The sequence below is a fragment of the Panthera onca genome, chromosome B2 (genome assembly GCF_046562875.1).
Source record: "Panthera onca isolate mPanOnc1 chromosome B2, mPanOnc1 haplotype 2, whole genome shotgun sequence".
In the NCBI taxonomy this organism is placed as follows: domain Eukaryota; kingdom Metazoa; phylum Chordata; class Mammalia; order Carnivora; family Felidae; genus Panthera; species Panthera onca.
Genome location: NC_138343.1, coordinates 63,648,110 through 63,672,272, shown reverse-complemented (window position 1 = coordinate 63,672,272; position 24,163 = coordinate 63,648,110). Strand labels below are relative to the sequence as shown.

At 37.9% G+C, this 24,163-nt stretch overlaps 1 protein-coding gene across 6 annotated transcripts in view; it reads right to left on the bottom strand.

The window, feature by feature from the left end:
- The window catches only part of SMAP1 (small ArfGAP 1), a 206,648-nt gene that overhangs the window by 96,114 nt on the left and 86,371 nt on the right, over positions 1-24,163 (bottom strand). For 5 of the 6 annotated variants that reach the window (XR_013555666.2, XM_078447065.2, XM_078447064.2 and 2 more), the window contains exon 5: positions 14,127-14,207. The exons of the other annotated variant lie outside the window; for it this stretch is intronic. Coding sequence is in view for 4 of the 5 variants with exons in the window: in XM_078447065.2 (XP_078303191.1) it covers positions 14,127-14,207 (81 nt within the window). In the remaining variant the exon portion in view is untranslated. The remainder of the gene's footprint in view (positions 1-14,126; positions 14,208-24,163) is intronic. 6 annotated transcript variants of the gene reach the window in all.

Here is a 24,163-nt window from a genome sequence, read left to right as displayed (position 1 = left end):
CTGGAATTTTGTGGGTTGGGAGGTTTTTGATTATGGATTCAAACTCCTTGTTACAAATGGTCTATTTGGATTTTCTATTTCTTCATGATTCATTCCTAATAGATTCTATATTTCTAGGAATTTTATCCATTTCTTTCAGGATGTCCAATCTGTTGGAACAGAATTGTTCATAGCAGTCTCTTATAATCTTTTGTATTATCTTTGGTATCAGTTGTTACTTCCCTTCTTTCATTTCTGATTTTATTTATTTCTCTCTTTTTCTTCCTTGATGAGTCTGGCTAAAGGATTATCAATTTCATTTATTTTTTGAAATAACCAGTTCTTAGTTTCATTGATCTTTTCTATTTCCTTTTAGTCTATATTTTCTTTTTTCAATCCAATCTTTATTATTTCATTCCTTCTACCAACTCTGAGCTTCATTTGTTCCCCTTTATCTAGTTCCTTTGGGTATAAAGTTAGATTGTTTATTTGGGATTTTTCTTACTTCTTAAGGTAGGCTTGTATCACTATGAACTTCCCTCTTAGAACTGCTTTTCCAGGGATGAGCACTGAGTGTTGTATGGAAACCAATTTGACAATAAATGTCATAAAAAAAAAAAAAAAAAAAAGAACAGCTTTCCTGAATCCCACAGATTTTGCTATGCTTCATTTTCATTTCTCTCAAGGTATTTTTTAATTTATCTTTTGATTTCCTCACAGATTCACTGGCTGTTCAGTAGTGTGTTGTCTAATCTCCATATATTTGTGCTTTTCTCAATTTTCATTTTGTGATTTATTTCTAGTTTCATACCATTGTGGTATAAAAAATGCTTGGTATTACTTCAGTCTTCTTAAACTGAGACTTTTTCATGGTCTGAAATATGATCTATACTGAAATATGTTCCACATGCTCTTGAGAAGAATGTGTATTCTGCTACTTTTGGATGGAATGTTCTGTGTTTATCTAATAAATATATCTGGTCTAATGTGCTGTTTAAGGACAATGCTTCCTTATGGACTTTTTTCTGGATGATCCATGTAATGATATAAGTAAGGTATTAAAGTCCACTACTATTATTGTATTGTTGTCAGTCTCTACTTTTAGGTCTGTTAATATTTGTTTTATATACTTAGGTGCTCCTATGTTGCATGCATAAATATTTACAAATATTGTAACTTCCTGCTACACTGTTCCATTTACCATTATTTAATGCCCTTGTCTTTTCTCACTCTGTTTTAAAGTCTGTTTTGTCTGAGTATAGCCCTCTCTGCTTTCTTTTGGTTTCCATTTGTATAAAACATCTTTTTCCATCCTTTCACTATGTATCCTTATATCTAAAATGAATCTCTTGTAGGTTGCATATAGATAGATCTTGATTTTTCATCCATTCAGCCACATTGAATGGGACTTTTGATTGCAACATTTAGTCCACTTACATTTACATTTAATATTAATAGGCATATTCTTATTCCCATTTTGTTAACTGCTTCCTGGTTGTTTTTGCAATTCTCTGTTCCTTTCTTCTTCTCTTGCTCTCTCTACTTGTGGTTTGAAGGCATTTTTTAGTGTTATACTTGGATTCTTTTCTGTTTTGTCAGTATTATAGGTGTTTGATTTCTGGTTACCAATGAGTTCATATATAACAATCTTACATATATAGCAGTCTATATTACATAGATGGTCACTTACATGTGAACACATTCTAAAAGCACTAAATTTTTCTCCCACCTACACATTTTACAAATATGATGTCATGTTTTACATCTTTTTATTTTGTGTATCCCTTGGCTAATTTTTATAAATATAACTGATTATAATCCTTTTCTGTTTTAATTTCTATACTGGCTTTATAAGTGATTAACTCACTACTTTTTAGTGTGTTTGTTTTACCTGTGAAATGTTTTCCTAATTTTCTTCTAATTATGGCCTTTTCCTTCCACTTTAGGAGTTCCCTTTAACATTTCTCATAAGGCTGATTTAGTGGTGATAAACTCCTTTAACCTTTGTTTATCTGGGAAACTCTTTAGGGTTTCCTTCAATTCCGAGTAATAACTTAGCTGGGTAGAGTATTGTTAGCTGTAAGTTGTTTTCTTTCATGCTTGAATATATCATGCCACTCCCTTCTGGTCTGCAAACTTTCTGCTGAGAAATTAGCTGACAGTCTTATGGGTATTCTGTTGTATATAACTAACTGCTTTTCTCTTGCTGGTTTGAAGTTCCTACCTTTAACATTTGCCATTTTAATTACTATGTGTTTTGGTGTGAACCTCTTCAGGTTCATCTTCCTTGGGGCTCTCTGTGTTCCATGGACCTGGATGTCTGTTTGCTTCCCCAGATTTCGTAAGTTTTCAGCTATTATTTCTTCAAATAAGTTTTCTGCCTCTTCTCTCTCTTCTCCTTTGAATTTAGTATGCTTGATGTTGTCTTAGAGGCTCCTTCACTTATCCTGGGTGTTTTGTTTGTTTGTTTGTTTGTTTGTTTTTAATGTTTATTTAGTTTTGAGAGAGAACGCATACGAGTGCAGGGGAGGAGCAGAGAGAGAGGGAGACAGTGGATCTGAAGCAGGCTCTGTGCTGACAGCAGAGAGCCCAATGTGGGGCTTGAACTCATAAACTGAGATCATGACCTGAGGCAAAGCCAGATGCTTAACTCATTGAGCCACCCAGACACCCCCATGTATCCTCATATTTTAAATTCTTTTTTCTTCTTGCCATTCAGCTTGAATGATTTCCACTACCCTGTCCTGCAGCTTACTGATCTGTTCTGCATCCTCTAATCTGCTGCTGATTCCCCAGTACGGTATTCTTCAGTTCTAAATCTTTTTTGTAGTTCTATCTTTTTAATGAAATTTCTCAGTGAGTTCATGCATTTTTCTTTCCAGTTTAGTGATCATCTTTATGACTATTACTTTGAACTCCATTAGGCAGATTGCTTAACTCCTTTTTGTTTAGCTCTTTTTGAGGTTTTGTCTTATTCTTTCATTCAGAACATATTCCTCTGTTCAATTTGTCTGATTCTCTGTGTCTGTTTTTATATATTAGTAAGGTCAGCTACATTTCTGTCTTGAAGGTAGTGGCCTTATGTAGAAAGTATGTTTTGGGGCCCAGAAACACAAGCTTCCCAGTCACTAGAACCAGGTGGTTCAGGGGTATCCTCTGTGTGGCTGCATGTACCCCCCTGTTGTGCCTGGGTCATGAATGCTAGGAGCACACTGGTGGGTGGGACTGGCTGTAATGCCTGGCTGTTACTGCTATGGGCACAGTGGAGGGGTAGAGTCAGTCTCCAGCCTGGTTGGCTAAGAGGCCTGGCTGTGGTTGCTGCAGGCATGCTGGTAGGTGCAGTTAATCCCCAGGGTGGCTGCTGTAAAGCCTAGCCATAACTGTTGCAGCCATGCTGGTGGGCAGGGCTGTCCCCTATTCTATGGGGCATGAGTCACTATGGAGTAGTGTCAATCCCAGCCAAGGCTTCCCCCTGGGTGGGAGTGGGAGGGTTGAAGGTGCTTCTAGTGGGGCACTGGTCCTGACTGAGGCTGCCTGCCAAGATGTGGTAGGATGGTAACCACTGGAAGGATGCCTGCAGGGATATATATGTCAGGCTACAGGGGAACCTGAAGGTGAAATGAGTGTTTGCTAGCAAGGTTGATGGCGAATGTCAGAGTAAGTATCTGACAGCTAAAGGAAAGCAAGAAAATGGTGCCCTCCAGTGCTTCTCTGGCTGGAGAAATTTCCTACAGATCCCTGCCCCTCTGGCACAGGCACTAAAATTAGTCAATCTCCTTCATGTATGTTCCAGGCACTTTTCAAACTGCTATCTCTATGCTGGGTCTCCAAGTAAGTGAAACTGTTCACAGGCCCTTAAAAACAGAGTCTCCATTCTCCATAGCCCTCTAGCCCTCACACAGTTAAGCCCCACTGATTTGAAAAGCTAGATATTATAGGGATTCAACTTCCTGGTGCTGATCCCTGGGGCAAAGGATGCCCAATATGGGGCTTAACCCCTCCTTCCCCCCTCACATATCAGTGAGAACCCTGGTACCTTGATATCCCCCCCAACTTCTGCATTACTGCACTGGGGGCGGGGGGGAGTTTGTTTTCCAATCTAACTATGTCCCTGTCTTTCTTACTCTTTTGACAAGTCTTTTACAGATATCTTTAGTTGTATAATAGCCATTATGCTAGTATTCAGGTCATTCTCAGAGAGTTGCTTTATATGTAGATCCAGCCTTCGTGTTTCCATGGGAGATGAGCTCAGGATCTTCCTACTCCACCATCTTCCCATGAGTCTATCTTTAGGTTTTAACAGTTTAATTTAACAGTTTAATTTAACATTTTAATTCCTATGTGTTGCCAGAGATCTCTTGGGCTTAGACTTTTACTTGGAACTCCCTGGGCTTCCTGAATCTGTATGGGTAGTTTTCCTCCCAAGTTTAGGAAGGTTTTCAGCCATTATTTCTCCAAATAAGTTTTCTGTCCCTTTAGCTCTCCTCTTCCTGTGACCTTCAAAATGTGACTGTTATTCGGTGGTGAGGGTAACTGATGTTGTCCCATAAGGCCTTTAAGTTATTTTCATTTAAAAAAACATTTCTTTTTGCTGCTTTTGGCCAAGTTCCACTGTCTTGTCTGCCAGGTCACTGATCCTTGATCCATTCTTCTGCTTTACCCTATTCTGTTGTTGATTCCATCTAGTATATTTTTTAGTTAAGTTATTGTACTCTTCAGCTTTGTGACTTCCTTTTTTCCTACTTACTTCAAGTTTTAATTAAAATTCTAGTTAGTTAACATACAGTGTAATTGGCTTAGTGAGTAGAATTTATTATTTCATCATTTATATATAACATGCAGTGCTCATCACAACAACTATATTCCTTAATACCCATCACCCATCTAGCCCATCCCCTGACTTCCCCTCTATCAACCCTAAGTATGTTCTCTATAAACCATTAAGAGTCTCTTATGGTTTGCCTCGCTCTCTTTTTTTCCCCTCTTTCCCCTATGTTCATCTGTCTTGTTTCTTACATTCTACATATGACTGAAATCATATGGTATTTGTCTTTCTCTGACAGACTTGTTTCACTTAGCATAATATATTCTAGCTCCATTTACATCATTGCAAATGGCAAGATTTTATTCATTTTGATGGCTGAGTAATATTCCTGTGTGTGTGTGTGTGTGTGTGTGTGTGTGTGTGTGTGTGTGTGTATACACACCATACCTTCTTTATCCATTCAACAGTTGATGGACATTTGGGCTCTGTCCATAATTAGGTTATTGTTGGTACGTTGCTATAAACATCAGGGTGCACGTGCTCCTTCAAATCTGTATTTTTGTATCCTTTGGGTAAATACCTACTACTGCAATTGCTGGGTTGTATGACAGTTCTATTTTTAACTTTCTGAGGAACCTTCATAATGTTTTCCAAAGGGGCTGCACCAGTTTGCATTCCCACCAACAGTGCAAGATGGGTCCCCTTTCTCTGAATCCTTGACAACATCTGTTGCTTCCTGTGTTGTTAACAACACCTTCCTGGATGTCTTTGGAAAAAAGTTGACTCGTGTCTTCTGCCCATTTCTTAACTGGATTGTCTGTTTCTTTGGTGTTGAGTTTGGTAAGTTCTTCATACATTTTGAATACTAACCCTTTATCAGATACGTCATTTGCAAATATCTTCTCCCATTCTGTAGGCTACCTTTTAATTGACTGTTTCCTTCGTTGTGTGAAGCTTTTTATCTTGATAAAACGCCAAGAGTTCATGTTTGCTTTTGTTTCCCTTGCCTTCAGCAACATGTCTATTAAGAAACTGCTGCAGCTGAGGTCAAAGAGGTTGCTGCCTGTGTTCTCTTCTAGGAGTTTGATGGTTTCCTGTCTCACATCTAGGTCTTTCATCCATTTTGAGTTTATTTTTGTGAATGGTGTAAGAAAGTGGTCCAGTTTCATTTTTCTGCATGTCACTGTCCAGTTTTCCCAACACCCTTTGTTGAACAAACTGTCTTTTTTCCATTGGATATTCCTTCCTGCTTTGTTGAAAATGAGTTGGCCAGATAGTTGTGGGTCCATTTCTGGGTTTTCTATTCTACTCCACTGATCTATGTGTCTATTTTTTGTGCCAGTCCATACTGTCTTGATGACTATAGCTTTGTAATATAGCTTGAAGTCGGAATTGTAATGCCTCCAGCTCTGCTTTTCTTTTTCAAGATTGATTTTGTCTATTTGGGGTCTCCTGTAGTCCCATACAAATTTTAGGATTGTGTGTTCCATCTCTGTGAAAAATTCTGGTGGTATTTTGATGGGGATTGCATTAAATGTGCAGATTGCTTTGGGTAGTACAGACATTTTAACAATGTTTGTTCTTCTAATCCATGAGCATGGAATGTTTTTCCATTTCTTCGTGTCTTCTTCAATTTCATTCATAAGTGTTCTACAGTTTTCAGAGTACAGATCTTTTTACCTCTTTGATTAGGTTTATTGTTAGGTATCTTATGGTTTTTGGTGCAACTGTAAATGGGACTGATTCCTTGATTTCTCTTTCTACTGCTTCATTATTGGTATATAAAAATGCAACCAATTTCTGTATGTTGATTTTGTATCCTTGTGTCTTTGCAGACTTCATGTATTAGTTCTAGCAACTTTTTGGTGGTCTTTCAGAATTTTTACATAGAGTATCATGTCATCTGTGAATATTGAAAGTTTGACTTCTTCCTTGCCGATGTGGATGGATTTTCTTTCTTTCTGTTGTCTAACTGCTGCAGCTAGCACTTCCAATACCATGTTAAATGACAATGGTGACAGTGGAAATCCCTGTCTTGTTCCTGACCACAGATGAAAAGTTCTCAGTTTTTCCCCATTGAGAATATTAGCTGTGGGTCTTTTGTATACAGCCTTTAAGATATTGAGGTATGTTTCCTCTATCGCTACTTTGTTGAGAGTTTTTATCAAGAATGGATGCTGTATTTTGTCAAATGCTTTTTCTGTATCTATCGAGAGGATAATCATATGGTTCCTTTTTTTTTTTTTTTTTTTTAACTAATGTGGTGTACCATACTGACTGATTTGTGAATACTGAACCATCCTTGCAGACCAGGAATAAATCACACTTGGTTGTGGTGAATAATTCTTTTAATGTACTACTGGATTCGATTTTCCTAGAAGCTTGTTGAGAATTTCTGCACCATGCATCAGGGAAATCGACCTGTCATTTTCCTTTTTACTGGGGTCTTTGTCTGGTTTTGGAATCAAGGTAATGCTGGCCTTGTAGAATGAGTTTGGAAGTTTTCCTTCCATTTTAATTTTTTGGAACAATTTGAGAAGAATAGGTATTAACTCTTCTTTAAATGTTTGGGAGAATTCCCCTGGGAAGCCATCTGGCCCTGGACTTTTGTTTGCTGGGAGATTTTTGATCACAGATTCCATTTCTTTGCTGGGTATGAGTCTGTTCAAATTTTCTATTTCTTCCTGTTTCAGTATTGACAGTTTATATGTTTCTAGGAATTTATCCATTTCATCCAGATTGCCCAATTTGTTGGCATATCATTTTTTATAATATTCTCTTAATATTGTTTGTATTTCTGTAGTGTTGGTTGTGAGCTCTCTTTCATTTGTGATTTTATTTTTTGGGGTCCTTTCTCTTTTCTTTTTGAATTTTATTAATTTTTTTCAAAAAAACCAGCTCCTAGTTTTGTGATCTGTTCTACTGTTTTGTTGTTGTTGTTGTTGTTGTTGTTTCTACAACATTTATTTCTGCTCTAATCTATATTATTTCCTTTCTTCTGCTGGCTTTAGGCTTTACTTGCTTTTCTTTTTCTAGCTCTTTTAAAGGTGTAAGGTTAGATTGTGTATTTGAGACTTTTCTTGTTTTTTGACATAAAAACTTGTGTTGCCATGTACTTCTCTCTTATGACTGCTTTTACTTCATCTCAAAGGTTTTGGACTCATGTTTTCATTTTCATTTGTTTCCATGTACTTTTAAAATTTTCTTCTTTAATTTCATGGTTAACACATTCATTCTTTAGTAGAATATTCTTTAACCTCCATGTATTTGTGGTTTTTCCAAATGTTTTCTTGTGGGTGTCTTCATGTTTGATAGTATTGTGTTCTGAAAATACGCATGGTAGGATCTCAATCTTTTTGTCCTTATTGAGAACTGATTTGTAACCCAGTATGTGATCTACTCTGGTGAATGCGCACTCAAGAAGAATGTGTATCCTGCTGCTAATGTAATGTTCTTGATGTATCTATTGAGGCCATCTGATCCAGCGTGTCATTTAAAGGCATTGTTTCCCTGCTGATTTTCTGCTTAGATGATTTGTCCATTACTGTGAGGTGATAAAGTGTCCTACTATTATTGTATTATTATCAGTGAGTTTCTTTATGTTTGTTATTAAATGACATATATTTGGGTGCTTCCAAGTTGGGGGCATAAATATCTACAATTAGATTAGTTGTAATTAGATTTAATTCTTGTTGGATAGACCCCTTTATTATGATATAGTGTCTTTCTTCATCTTATTACAGTCTTTGGTTTAAATTCTAGTTTGTCTTCTATATGTATGTCTAATCCGGCTTTCTTTTAATGTCCATTAGCATGATAAATGGTTGTCCATCCCCTCACTTTCAATCTGGAGGTGTCTTTGGGTCTAAAATGAATCTCCTGTAGGCAGCATATAGATGGGTCTTATTTTTTTATCCATTCTTATGTCTTTTGATTGGAGCATTTAGTCCATTTACATTCAGATTGACTACTGATACATATGAATTCAGTGTCATTGTAGTACATGTAAAGTCAGTGTTTCTGGATATTTTCTGTGTTCTTTCCTAGTCTTTGTTGCTTTTGGACTTTCCCACTCAAAGAGTCCCCTTTAATATTTCTTACAGTGCTGGTTTAGTGCTCACAAACTCCTTCAGTTTTTGTTTGTCCGGAAAATTCTTTATCTCTCCTCTATTCTGAATGACAGCCTTGCTGGATAAAGTCTTTTTGGCTGCATATTTTTGCCATTCAATATGCTGAATATGTCATGCCACTCCCTTCTGGCCTGCCAAGTTTCTATGAAGAGATCTGCTGCTAACCTTATTTGTCTTCCCTTGCAGTTTAGGGATTGCTTTCCCTTTACTGCTTTCAGAATTCTTTCCTTATCTCTGTATTTTGTAAATTTTACTACGATATTTCTTGGTATTAGTCTCCTTTTATTGATTTTTATGGGAGTTGTCTGTGCCTCCTGGATTTGGAAGTCTGTTTCCTTCCCCAGATTAGGGAAATTTTCAGCTATAATTTCCTCAAATACACTTTCTCTTTTTTCCCCTCTCTTCTTCTTCTGGGACTCCTATGATATGAATGTTATCCAATATTTTTCCTTCCTTCTTTTCATCTTCGTTTATTTTCCATATTTTTATCTTCTATATAACTCTTTGATTCCTCTGTTTCTTGGCTATAGCATTTTTTTTTATTTCGGCCAGACTAGTTTACAAGTCTTTTATCTCTGTCTTTTATGCTTTCCTCTGGCCCAGCTACTATCCTTATGATTGTTGTTTTAACTTCTAGTTTAGGCATATTACTTATATCTATTTTGATTAGATCCCTGGCCATGATCTTGTTCTTCTTGTTCTTTCTTTTGGGATGAATTCCTCCATCATGACATTTTGTCCAGGTCTCTGTCTTCTGTGTTTTAGGAAAGCCTGTTATGCTTCCTGTTCCTGAGAGTAATGGCTATGTTAAGAAGAGGTCATATACTGTCCAGGGCCTGGTGCTTCAGGAAGTTGTTCTGGTGTATGCTGTGTACACCGTGCTATTGTGTTTTGGCTATTCTTTCCTTCGGGTCAGTCCTCTGCAGAGTTTCTCCTTGCTTACAATGGGGAGTGTTTGGACCTTGTCCACTGTGTGTGTGTGTGTGTGTGTGTGTGTGTGGTGATTTTTAAGTAGGTGTGTTTTGGTCTGCTTGTTAAAAGAGGCTAGGTTCTATTTTGCCTACAGCTAAAGCTTTGCAGCACTCCATGGTCAGGAGACTGGGTGTGTGCAGTGGGGGGGGGCAGAGGGAGGCAGTTATGCTAGTCTTCTGGGAGAGAGGCCTGCTGCTCTGAGTCTCAGGCATACTTGCCCAGGTTAAAAAAGCACCTACACAGCTCAGGGGGACAAGGTTTGGTGTAAGCGGCTCAAGCCTCCACTATGGGCACCGTCCTGCTCACTGAAATCCATCTGTGCTCATGGGCAGGGGTAAAAATGGTGTCAGCCAACTCTCTTGTCCCCAGAGAGGGAAGTTTATGCCCGCTGCTGTTTAGGAAGCCTTCACAGATGAGTGAACAATCTCCCCTTGTGTGTCCCAGGCATCTCAGATTCCTGCTTTCACTCTGTGTCCTAGCCATCTGCCCACCCAGTGGTGCAGTGTTCCTGTATTTTATCTCTGGTACATGAGCTGAGTTTCAAAACTCCAGATTTTAGTAACCTGGGATGGCACAGACCCATGCATCATCTGGGGGAGGGTCTTATCACCCTGTGGCTGGTGACAGTTTGTCCCAAAAGGGCAGTCCCAACAACGTGCAGGGGCCTGGAATTCATCGTATAGCACAGAAAAAGTCAGCATCCAGGTTAGCTGCCCTCAGCAGGTGCCTCTGTTCTATGCTAATAAATGGAGCAGCTCAATGGCACCCACTGGCTATTTTGTCCCCTGACAGGCAGTGCCACCTTTCCCAAGTGCACTCCAAGAAGGGAAACTATCCTCTCCCAGAGCGACCCAGGGAATCCTCAGACCACACTGCCTGCTCTTGGGCTTCTGCCCTCCTTCTACACAGGAGCCCCTGTACACCTGTCAGGCTCCACCCCAGTGATGGCCCGGATTTCTAAAACTTCAGAGTTTGAGCTCTGCTGCTTGTAAAAACTTGCATTTTTACATGAGATGTAAGCCCTTCTCATTTTCCCTGTCAATAGTTTCGGGGAAGTGTTTTTCTTGTGCAATGCCCTGAACCCTGCTTGCACTCTTGCTCTCTCTCCCCTTTTTCCCCGATCAGGGCTCCCTCACCTCCACAGTACTGGCAATTCTTTTCTCCACCACATCAAGTCTCTGCACCTACTACCTTCCATGATATGAACTCTTCTCTCCCTCTAGTTGTGCAGTTTGTTTTGTGATTCCTCAAATCGGTTTCCTGGGTGTTCAGATTGATTTGATATTTATCTAGCGTTCGAGGGACAAAGCAAGCACTGGGTCCCCCTACTATTCTGTCATCTTAATTCCTTGGCTCAGCTCTGTGACTTCCATTTGGTATTTTCTAATATTTTCTATCTCTTTGTTGAAATCCTCTGCCTTCATCCATTATTCTCCCAATATCAATGAACATCTTTATGACTATTACTTTGAATTCTTTATGACTATTACTTTGAATTCTCTTTATCGCCATTAAGACTTTTTCCCCCTAAAATGTTACCATATTCTTTTTTTGGAGCATATTCCCATTTCCTCATTTGCCTAATTCTCCGTTTGTTTCTATTAGGAAAAATAGTGACCTCTCCTAGTATTGAAGGAGTGGTCATAGGAAGACTGAGAGTATGTTTCAGTCAGCTGTTTGTGTAGTGCCCTATGTATTTGGGGGGAGGGGGGGGATAGCCTGCCACAAATTGTGCCTCCAATTTGTTTCACTTCCGTCAGGATCAAAAATGCAAGGCCCACTGGCCACCAGAGCCAGGCATTCAAGGGGTGTCCCCTGTATGAAATGCATGTGTTTCTTGGCTTTAGCAGGGTCACAGGACAGCACCAGCCCAGGAAGAACCAACCCATCCAATTTGGTAGGGTGGGACTGTGGGGGTGTAGAAGAGCAGGGCGAGCAGCACTGGCAAGGTAGAGGTAGTACAAAAATGGTTCTGCCTAGTACCTGTCTTCAAAGAGAGATCCAACTGACCCCTGTCCTTCTAACAGACACTTTAAAATTAAGCAATAAATCTCTTTCACATATGGTCTAGGAGCTTCTTTTTCAACTTGCTCCTTTTGCACTGGGTTCTAGGACAAGTGAGTCACTGTTCATATGCCCTTTAAGAGTAGAGTCATACTTTCCTACAGTTTTCTGGGTATCCTGGACATAAGACCTGTTGGTTTCCAAAGCCAGATGTTTTGCGGACTCATCTCCCCAGTGCAGGTCCTAAGGGTTGGGGTGTCTGATATAGGACTCACTCCTCACTCCTCAGGGATGTTCTTCATATTTGTGAGATCCCTTTCACCTGTGGATCACAGCACCAGGGGTGGCTCCATGTCTCTGCCTCACCTATCTCAATGCGGCCTTTTTGTCCTTTGTTGTGAAGGAGCTGTTCAGCTAGTTTTAGTGTCTTTTTTGGAGAAAATTGTTCTATGTGTAGTTGTAGATTTGTTGTGTCGTGGGAAAAGGGGAGTTCCAGGTCTTCCTATGCCACCATCTTGAAACACCAATGTCCACTGCTTTCTAAGACTTGCAGGTAGGAACCACAGTACAAAGGTATATTCAGGATTTCCACTCTTTTTCTTACATGAAAGCATAGTTTCAGAGCAAATTTTGAAAAGGCAAAATTTGCCTCTGACATTCTTCCACTTTCTCATGGTAACATCCATACTCCTAGAGTGCTTCTTTCCTGGGTCTGTGTGCTGACCTAGTAAGTACCTACAACACTCCAACCATGTACTTCATGCTCTAAAACTGTCCCCTACAGACTCCTTGTGAATTCCCTTTGCTAACTCTTAAGTTCAAGTGTACCCAGCTTTCTATTCTCAGAACTCTCCTCTTATCACTCAACACACTCTCCCTGGGCTGCTTTATAATCTTAATCCTTCTCTCAATCCCTCTCTATCTATTCCCACTTCCCCCAGCCTAGATCTTTCCTCTGGGCTATAGACCTATATATTCAACTACCTACTAGATACCTGGATGTCCCACAGTCATATCCAACTTTTAATTCATCCCCTTGCCTCTGTTCTCCACAAACCTGTTCCTCACCCTCAGCTTGTATCCCTTTCTCCCCGGATAGAACCATCATGTACTGAGATACTCAAGCCAGAAACTGGAAGCCATCAAGGCTTCCCAAAGTACCGTCACAATCTATTCATTACTAAATCCCATGGATTCCATCTTCTCAAAATCTCTTAAAACTACACTCGCCTTTTTATTCTCTTTCCCTCCATTTTAGCACATGCTCCCATCATTTTATTCATGGATTAAAGCAAGTTCTCAAGCTTTTTGCACACCCATCAACACATAATTTATTCTCCATAGATATGAGGAACAATGTGAAGACAAGAAAATCAGATCCTGTTACCTTTTCCACCCTTAAAGTTCATCATTGTAGTATCAGGGCCTTCAGAGTGAAGACCAAAATCATTCAGAAGGCTCAGAAGTGAGCTGCTCTCTCACTTCTCTCCCTATCCTATGCATGTTCTAGCTATGCCATCTACTTACAAATCTCTAAACAACCCACTCTGCCCACAGGGTTTTTTTCACAAGATGCTTTCTCTACTTAGAATGCATCCTAATCCTTATAGCTAATGTTTATTAAGAATTAAAGATATTTCAAAAGTATGCCTCCTGTATTAAAGAGCATAGTGAGTGAATGTCAATCACAGCACAAAAATGATACTGCATAAGAAACTTCTGTAAAGTTATGTTTTCCTCATTAGGAATCATTACCATTCACTCTAACCACAAACACATTCTAACGATTATCACTGATGATTCCATAGTCATAACTCTCTATTATCTACATTACTGTATTTGAATGATGGCTACTATTGCTTAAAAAAAGAAACTTGACACTTTCTTCAAATGCTTAAAATAGAATCTTCTAAAGAAAACATTTTCAATGAAAGACTTTTTTAATAGATCAAAGAATTCAACAGCAACTATAAAAAAAATCCTACAAGTATAAAGTAGTAATGCAAACAACAAAAAAAAATTGCTTCTTAAATGTTGAGCTATATCTATAGTACCAATAAATCTGTCATTCTGAAATGAAACGGATCAAACTTCTTTAATCCTACTGGTGGCATAGGAAAATATTCTAGAAATTGTTATATTTAATATATTTAATACTTGAGACCACTCAAAATATAAACAACTATTACACCACTCCCAAATTATGACACACAGCAAAAGAAAGCTTATTTACCACTGAACACTACATAATGCAGCTGGCTAGAACACTACCATACCTCCAATTTGTTTTTCTCAACAGCAGATTGTAGAGAAGGAGAGGACACCAAAGGCTGAAGAGGAGCATCAGAGGAGGATATCTGTGGAATGCAGATGAAAAGTCAGAAGAACAAAATGAAAAGAAGGTAATAGAACTGACAGGCACAGGAAAAAACAAAACCCACCTATTTCTGAGATATAAAAGCACTTAGAAGTATGTTAACCAAGAGAAATAATGCATCAAGAAGAGAATATTTTTGCTTTTTTTAAATTCCCATGTGAAGTTTCTAAAAATGTAAGTATTTATTACAGAATAATGTGTGATTTAAAACAGAGTTCACTATGATACAAAATTTAATATGTACTCAGGTATGATCATACCATAAGTATCTGAAAAATAATTAAGCTTCTCAGATAGTAAACTTTTACTCAACATTACTTTTGAAATACTAATGCTCTGAAGATGAAGACACATTGTTTCACATAGCAGAAGAACACAAATGAACTTCTGCTTTTACTTGTAATAACTGTTTTAAGAATGGAAAATAAAACAGTGCTGAAATAGTAAGTTAATTAGTTTTAATCAGCTGTTTAAGAAAAGAAAAAAGTGTGGGATAAAAGAGTGGGTTAATGCAATATAACAGCTAAGCAGCGGCAGGACTTATCATAAAGCAATTTATACACTTCCTTCTTTAAGATCAGTATGTACAAACACCATTTCCAGTGCTGTATTTGCTGAATTACCCTAAACCATTATGAGACAGTTATATATGCAGCAGAGGCAATTTATATATGAAAATGCATTTCATCTGAAAGCCTTTTCACACATCTTCCTACCCAATTTCTACATGCATAGTTGATCACTTTAATGGAAGCATTATCTTCCTGCTCTCTTTACTGCCAAAATATAACTGAAATATGTTTACCAAATGCATAGTAGATCTCTGGAGCCATAAAACTGACATCTGTATATATTGCCCTATCATATCAACAGTGCCTCTAAGGAACTGTTTAAAATAAAAGGTGCTATTACAGAAAGGTTATTACATAATGTCAAAATAACATTGGGAGATAAGTCCTCATTCAATTTGCTTGTTATTAAGTTAGTTACGGTTGTAATTCTTGAATCACAACCCAAGACCATAAACTTTAGGGGTTTTTTTCCTTGAACACTGCTTGTTGGCTCTGTTGTAATTGTGCAAACTAACCATTTAGTAACTACTAATGGAAATTACACACAGAAGAAAAGATTTTAAAAGATAAAAGGCACCTTAAACCCTGGCTTCAAAGCTACTTTATCCTATTGGACATTTACTTGCTAGAGATCTTTAATTGCCACTTTATGTACAAAATAACAGATAAAAAAGCACACAAATGCACTTAAGATGATAGCCTGTACCATAAAGACCTCTTTGCCCCCAAAATCCTATAATAGCTAAATACAAAAATATAAAAGAGAAGTAGGTATATATTTAGCATGTCAAGGGTTACTAATTCAAGGTAATTCATTATAAAAGTGTTTGTTCTTCTTCTGACTGATTTGGCCACTTTTAAAATTCAGAAGTAGGAATATAAAACTATTTAATAAATAACAGTAATTAGGGGCACCTGGGTAGCTCAGTCGGCTAAGTGCCCGACTTCTGCTTAGGTCACAATTTCACAGTTCCTGAACTTGAGCCCTGCATTGAGCTCTCTGCTGACAGCTTGGAGCCTGAAGCCTGCTTCAGATTCTGTGTCTCCTTCTCTCTCTGCCCCTACCCCGTTTGCACTCTCTCTCTCTCTCAATCTCTCTCTCAAAAATAAAACATTAAAATAAATAGCAGTAACTTAAGAAAGCATTTTAATGCTCCCTCCTAAAAAAGATTTAATACTATGTTTCAGCTAGAAAGAAACAGAGAGAGTTTTTCAGTAGGAAAGACACTTGAAAAATCAATGGACAAATTAACAGGTAAACAAATAAACAAACTGTGGTATACCCATAAAACGAATTATTATTTGCCAATAAAAAAAGAATGGTCTAATAGTACTCACAAAAACAGGGATGAATTTCAGAAATATACCAAAAGAAAGACATCACACACCAAAGAGTACATACATATGATACCATTCATATGAAACTCCAGCAAAGACAAATATAATGTAAAGTGAAAAAAAGGAGATCAATGGTTACCTGGGCCAGGGGTGGGAAATAAGAGGCAGTAAGGAACCTTTTAGAAAGGAAAGATTACATATGCCCTCTATTATGGTGGTTACACAAAGGTATATATATTTCAAAAGTCAATGAACTCTATCTTAAATTATCTTTTACTACACATAAATTTTATCTTCAATAAAGTTCACTTTTTTAAATTTTTTTTAATGAAATTTATTGTCAAATTGGTTTCCATACAACACCCAGTGCTCATTCCAACAGGTGCCCTCCTCGATGCCCAATCACCCATCTTCCCCTCCTTCCCACCCCCCCATCAATCCTCAGTTTATTCTCAGTTTTTAAGGGTCTCTTATGGTTTGGCTCTCTCTCTCTCTCCTTTTTTTCTTCTTTTCTTTTCTCTTCAATGAGCAGGGTTAAGATACATTATATGAGCAAGGAATGAGGAAACAGAGGTCAAATATTGACAATCAGAAGTAAGAGACACCAAAGAACATAGAGATAGATGAGGGAGAAAAAAAAGGAGGGGGGGAGTGGCAGGGGGGGAAAAATACAGAGGCAAAGAAAACTAGATATTCTCGAGTGTTCTAAATCTCTTAAAACTACTTCTTGCCATCATCACTAAGCACCCTAATAGGAAAGTACCATCATCTGTCACCTAGATTAGTCCTAACTGGCCTCCTTGTCTCAAGTCTTACTCTTCTCCAAACTATGACATTCTCAAATGCAAATCGGATCACTCAATATCCTTAATTAGAAGCTTTATATAGTTCCTACACATTACATTATATAAATATTTCTGAATGTTAAAGGAAACCAAAAAAAAGAGAAAGGGAGCATCTCAGAGGATGAACCAAAAAGAGGCTCGATCTCAGCAGTTATTGTTGTCCTTTGTAAGTTTGCTGCTTGCTAACATACTATTCTGAAATCTCATATTAAGTTATCTACATTTACTGTCAAATTCAGAATATATTTTTTAACTACACATTAGCACCATTTCACTGGATTGTGGTATTTTTATAGAGAGAATGAACAAGACTTGGACCTTAGAAAATTTCGCTGGAAATTGGCAGTGTCAGTAAATTCAGTTGCTATGACTGAATGTCCCTCTATTCCTTACCCTTCTCCTGTTCAATCCCTCTATCCATGAGAGAATACACCGTGGGAACCTAGTAAAAATATCCTTCAGGAATAAATGAGTTAGAGTCTTTCTTTTAATTATTCTTAAGCCCAGAGGTTCTTTCTAGGCCACCACCAAAGTAAACTGTATGTGAAGAAACTCCTAAAGCAATACAACTGCATAAACTCACCTCCTACAAAAGAAAAACTGATCAGGCAAAACAGGTTTCCAACTCCCACCTGTCAGAATAAGGTGAGCAAATACATTTGGAAAGGTATGAAGTATTATAAAAATGCCAATATGATATTTGAAGGCCATAAGGCAAAATGTTTATCTTTTCAAGAAAAGATCACATTATTTTCTTGATCCATTTTTTTCCACTTACCACCTCTTTCAACAAAATAAAATAAAATCCAGTGTTCCAAAATACTGAAAAGCATAAGACCACTGGGAAATGCCCTATGGCTTAATCACTAGCAATACACTGCTTCAAACTCATTTTGGAAACTCTTGGATATATTTTCCAAGTGGAGATTTTATCATAACAATTCTCAAATGGCTATCTCATGAGCTCTCAATATACTGCAAAGCTCAGGTGTTTCAGGAGTCCAGAAATCATCTTAAAAGTATGATTCCCAATGTCCATATAATTGACACAAAACTTGAAAATACACTTATTGCACCAATAAATAAATCATACAAAAGACACCATCAATTAAACTCATCAATAGGCCACTTAAGAGATTTTGATAAAACTTAACTAAGTAATGATAGTCACCAAATATGTAGAAGCAGCCTAAATTTTAATATACTAACTTGAAAATCTTTGCATAAGTAACAAAGAAATGTCGATTTTGGAAAACTTTCAAAATACAAGTCCTTTAATTGCCACATCAAGTCACTGGCAGACCATAATTAAAGGGTGGACTAAAGCATGGAGGGATTAATCAAAGAACTCTAAGTCAAAATTGTGCCAGTGATCTAAAGTCTTATAGTTAAGTTTGAGTATTCAAATTTCTTAATTATCTACCTGCTTCAAGTCATTTGTCACTTCCAACCTCCTATCACCTTCCTCCAATATAATCATTACAATAAGTTATATTTATTAAGCACCCTAAATATGTGTGCCAGGTATCCTTTTAAAAATGCAGCATGCCTTATCTTATTTAACTCTTACAGTACTATGAAATACAGAGACCATGATCGTTTCTATTCCACAGATGAGGAAACTAAAATTATAATGAAAAGAATTAACAAAGAAAGCCAACTTGAAACTGCTATTTTATACTAATCCCAATTCACTACCTAATTATTCACCTAAGTTTCTCATCCCTAATAGAAAACATCTAAAATTCATTGCAACTCACAGCCTTGAAATTACTCACGTATCTTAAATAACTATATAATCATCAATTACAGAGCTTAAAAAATTACTAGTGCTAACTCACTTTTATAGTAATAGAGAAACATTACTTCTATAATAATTTCTAGGTTGAAATAATGAATTTAATTTTACTTCTGTTGTATTAACTATTAGTCTTTATATACATACACATACATAACAAAACAAGTGAACTTTTGTTTTTAAACTCTTATATAATATTCAATTATATGGCAATTGATTACAAAAGTAATTTCATGTGAAATTCAGACAGGAGAATTAAAATCTTTGTGTGCTACAAATTCAAATTCAAATGGAGTTCAAGAGGTTGCTTCTGAGAGATGAGAAGTGGAAAAGGAGGTGAGCAATATGTAAGATAAACTGAAACGAGAACAAGCAAGTGCTCATCTTAAAGGCACCAACTCCCAAAGATTATTAACTATTCTCCAAGACAAAACCAAGGAAGTCAAGCAGTCAGTATTAAATAACTACAGTTATCTACACATTTTACTGCTCTACTAGACTTCCTTTTTGTTTCTGATCATTATGATGGCAAATAAATAATGTGAATATAAAAATATATGTGGGGGAGTGAGAGGGAGGGTGGAAAAGGGAGGGGAAGAGAGTGAGGGAGAAGGCAGGGAGGGAGAGAGAAAAGCTGATGAAAAAGAGCAATTAATATGGCAGAGTTCAGCCCCATCTACTCAAGACCTGCTAGATCTTCTAGCAACTCAATCACTGTGCTTCCAGTTGTGATTCACTACTGGTTAGGGAGGAGAAGGGGAGAGGAAGAAAGAACAGATTTCTTTACTCAAAGTTTTTCAAATTCCCCTATCACTCAATCAATTAAGTAACAAGCATGGAGGTCAGATTCATTGTGTACCACTGTGGTAAGAATTCTAGGATGGCCACCCCAACTCTTACCCCCTGGTATACATACCTTATATAATGCCCTTCCCTTAAGTATGGGCAGGACTGTGATTATGATGGACTCTTTTGACTAGAATGTTACATAACAAAGGTTAGAAATTTGCAGAGGTAATTAAGATCCCAATAGTTAATGATGGATTAATCAAAGGGGAGACTATTCTGGGTGTGCCTAGCCTGATCAGGTGAGCCACTAAAAGGGGGCAGGGCCTTTCCTAAAATAGGAGATTTGAAGTGTGAGAGAAATTCTTCAATGGTCTTGAAGAAATAAGCTGCTATGCATAATATGGGGTTAACTGTTAAGAATCAGAGGATGGCCCCCAGGAACAGAGAGTGGTCCCCATCTGACAGCAAGAACATAGGACCTTAGTCACACAAGCACAAAGAAATGAATTCTGACAACAATCGTGGGCTTGGAAGACAATGAGCCTCAAACAAGACCGCACCCCTGGCCAACTCTTTAATTTCAGCTTGGTGACATCCTGAGCTGAGAATTGAGCTAACCCATGCCCAGACTCTAAGCCAACAGAAAACTGTATGAAAACAAATCTGTACTGTTTGAAGTCACTAAATTTCCAGAAATCTGTTAAGTAACAAGAGAAAATTAATACAATAACCATGCCTTACTCAAAAACAGAAGTCTGGCACTCAAATCTTCCATACAATCACTATTTGCCTTTCAAGAGTTATTTCCTCATATATTTATTTTCTCGTCATCTACCCATGCTGTATAGTCCCCTTTTACACTCACTAGACAAGACAGTTTCATGGACTACTCACCAAACCCAAATACCAAATAATATACCTGAACTCACTTTCCTCCTTATCTTACTTTGGCACAGATGAGATAAAATGTCCCTTCAACCTGAGATGTCCTTTCTGCATTATTAACACTCAGCCCATTTTCTCTTTGCTGAAATCCTACTTTTCTGTTCAGGATAATTTCAAACATACCTCCTTTAAAAATTCTCCCAGTGAAAATTAACTAATGCTACCTAAGTTTTGTGTTCCCATAGCAGTTTTATTCTTCTATTATAACAGATACTACTTTGTGCTTTAGAATATAGCTCATTGTACGGGTACATTACATATGGATAATATTTGAGAGTAAGCTAGCATTAAACAAAGATTGTCATTTCAATCTCAGTGCCTTGCAGATAGTATACATTCAAGGCTTGTTTGTTGAATGATGAAATGAACAAATAAAGGAAGAAACAATCCAAGGGAACTTCAATAGCCAATCTCTGAATTCTATAACTAGTTTCAAAATGAGAGGCTAGCACAGATCTCAGGAGTGAGGAAGGGAGGTACTGAGGGTCGATATGAGTGAGGGTTGCTATGCTATGCCCACCCACACTGGTGCCCAGCACCATGCAGTTACTTTAAAAATAGGGCACCTGGGTGGCTCAGTCAGTTAAGCATCTGACTTCAGCTCAGGTCATGATCTCACAGTTCGTGAGTTCGAGTCCCGTGTCAGGCTCTGTACGGACAGCTCAGAGCCTGGAGCCTGCTTCGAATTCTGCATCTCCCTCTCTCTCTGCTCCTCCCCTGCTCACGGTCTGTCTCTCTCTCTCAAAAATAAATAAACATTAAAAATTTTTTTTAAATAAAAAAAGGTACAAAATAAAATAAAGTAAAATAAAATATATTTTTTTCTCTTTGAGGCTACAAAACAATACTGACTGTAGTACCAAAACATTTCTACTTGGGACATATTTTCCTTTGTTTTTGTCTTATCTAAACTTTGCATTTTCCCTTTAACCTTCCTTCCTTAATTCACACTTATGGTACCACACAGCACTCAAACCATATACCCTATACCATAAGCTCCCTCCACAAAGCAGCACATACATCCCTTCCTGCTTTCTCAGAAGCACCATGTATATATGACCAGATGCCATATTTATTAACAGCTAGCTGCAGCCAGTTTTTACGACTACAAATAAATCTCTGGGTATGAAGGAAGTACCATCTTAGCTTCTCATACTCTACATGATGGATTCCTATGGGGCTTAGTTCACAGACTCATTAAATAGCCTGGCAGGCAGAGGGGGCAGTATCACAGAAAAATGACAAAACCCTTTGGCACTGTTTTCCTATAGTTTATTGTACTGTATTTTGCCACAATGCTCTAAAATATTTATGTTTCAGAAGGTCAAGAAATGTATCAGTTTATTTTTTTAAGAGTTAAGAAATGGTGTGCTTGGGTGGCTTAAGTTGGTTAAACATCCGACTCTTTGTTTCAGCTCAGGTCATGATCTCACAGTCTGAGTTCAAGCCCCACATCTGGCTATGCGCTAGCAGGGAGGAGCCTCCTTGGGATTTCTCTCTCCTTCTCTCTCTGCCCCTCCCCAGCTTGCTCTATCTCAAAAAATGAATATTTAAAAAATATTTTTTTTAATTAAAAAATAATTTTTTTTTTTAAAAAAGGGTTAAGAAGTTAAATGACTGCCTTACACAGAGAACCAACATCAATCTTCAGGCCCTTACTCTTGTTTAAAATAAGAAAATAATAACAGCAACACTAAAAAATACCAGCTAAAACAAGAGAAGACCAAAAAACTATAAAAATCAGACACAAAAGCTGTAAAGGTAAAGCAATTTGGAGCCACTTAATATCAGGGTAACAGTCATATCAAGCTTCATAGCCACTCATGACATCTCTTTATAAGAGTATAACTAGCACAGTTAGTATTCAAACTGTCCTTCCTTAGATATTCCTTAAATGCACTAATGCTCAAGTACCTTAGATATAAGATACTTATACTTTGTCTTGTGTTTTTTTTAACCTAATCTCATCCTCACTATGAAATTAACTCTCTCTAAAAGCAAAGGTACATGCTCTTTTGGTTTAGTATACTAGAAGACTGTGACCACAAGTGATAAGAAACTATTTGAATGAATGTTTAATCCATTACTAAAGACAATGGATATAAATATGTAATGTAATTCTTAGTGACATATAAGATTAGTTACTTACAGATTGATTACTGTGAAACAGGAATATTTTAAACTTACTAGAATAAAAACTTTTAAAAAATTATCATTTTGCATATAAATGAATAGATTCAACCCTTGGGTTGAATGTGAATTTTGTAAACTTTTCTAAATTTTCACTACATGAATAATATAAACTCAAGAATACACAATCCTTCACCTTAAATTTTTCATTCTGAAGCCTACAAAAAATATAAAAAATAGGGAATGAATATCTCTATAAACTTTGCCAATATTTATCAAATGTTAACATTATGTCATGCTTGTTCTCTCTCTCCACAGAAAGGCACACATACACTCAGCTGCCAGGTTTCAATGAACCATTTAAAAAATGAGTTAAGAGAGAGAGAAGTTAAGATGGTGGAGAAGTAGGAAGATCCTGGGCTTTACTTGTCCCTCAAACACAGCTGTATTGAGGTCAAATTACTTGGAACATCCAGGAAATTGGTCTGCAGAGTGGCAGAAGGGTCTCCACAGTTTGAGGGAGACAGCTTGGCAGGTATAAGGTGTGTAGATGTGAATTGCGGGAGAGAAAGACAGCAGTGCCACAGAGGGGAGAGAACACTTTCTATGAAGAGACAAAAGGGAGAGAAAGAGACAGGGGTTGAGATAGGAGATAGTGTGGTTTCGAGTTAGCAGAAGAGGAAAACCTCTCTGGACCATGGACTGAATGGAGAGCAAGAAATAGGATCCAAGTTCTTTTTTGCAAATAGCCTTTGGAGCTGAAACTCTGACGTTTTGCAAGTCCATGACTTTCTCTGGAGAGAAGCTGTGGTTTGTCTTCCTGGGGAGGAGGGAGCTGGCCCCAGAGTGAATAGCATAGTGTAGTGATTTCCGATCTCCAGGATGCACTGGGAGAGAATAGTCCCCTTCCTGGACTACTTACGGAAGAGAGTTTATTAACCTCCCCAAGACAAAAGACCCTGTAGGTGCCAGCCAAAGGCCTTTCATCAACAGGGCAGAGAGGCTCTATTCCAGAAGAGGGGAACAGATCCACACCATGCTGGGGGTCCTTTAATACTTTGGGATTTGAATCCCATCCGCATGCCAAAGAAAAAAACCGCACAAGAGTTTTGACACAGGGCAAGCTGACTTCCCTCTCTATTCTGTGAAGGCTGCCTGAACAGTGGGGGTTGAAACCCCTGGTCTCAGCATGAGAGATTGGGGTGGCACCACTTTCCCCTCAACACCAATACAGTGGGACTTCAGAAAACAACACAGCAGCCCCCAATAGAGGCAGGACCCACTTACACCAAACCCTGCCCCTCTGTGCCTGGCAACTGCTTATTTATTAGGGCGAGATGACTCGTAGCCAATGCAGCCAGCCTCTTCTCCAGTCCAGCACAGCCAGCAACCTCAAGCACCCACAGACAACTCTTTTTGTTGTTGTTTTCCTCCTTCTTTTTTTGTTTGAAATCAGGCTCATAGTTCCTCATTTGTTTACTTTGTTTCATTTCCTTCTCTCTCTCTCTCTCTTTTGGAA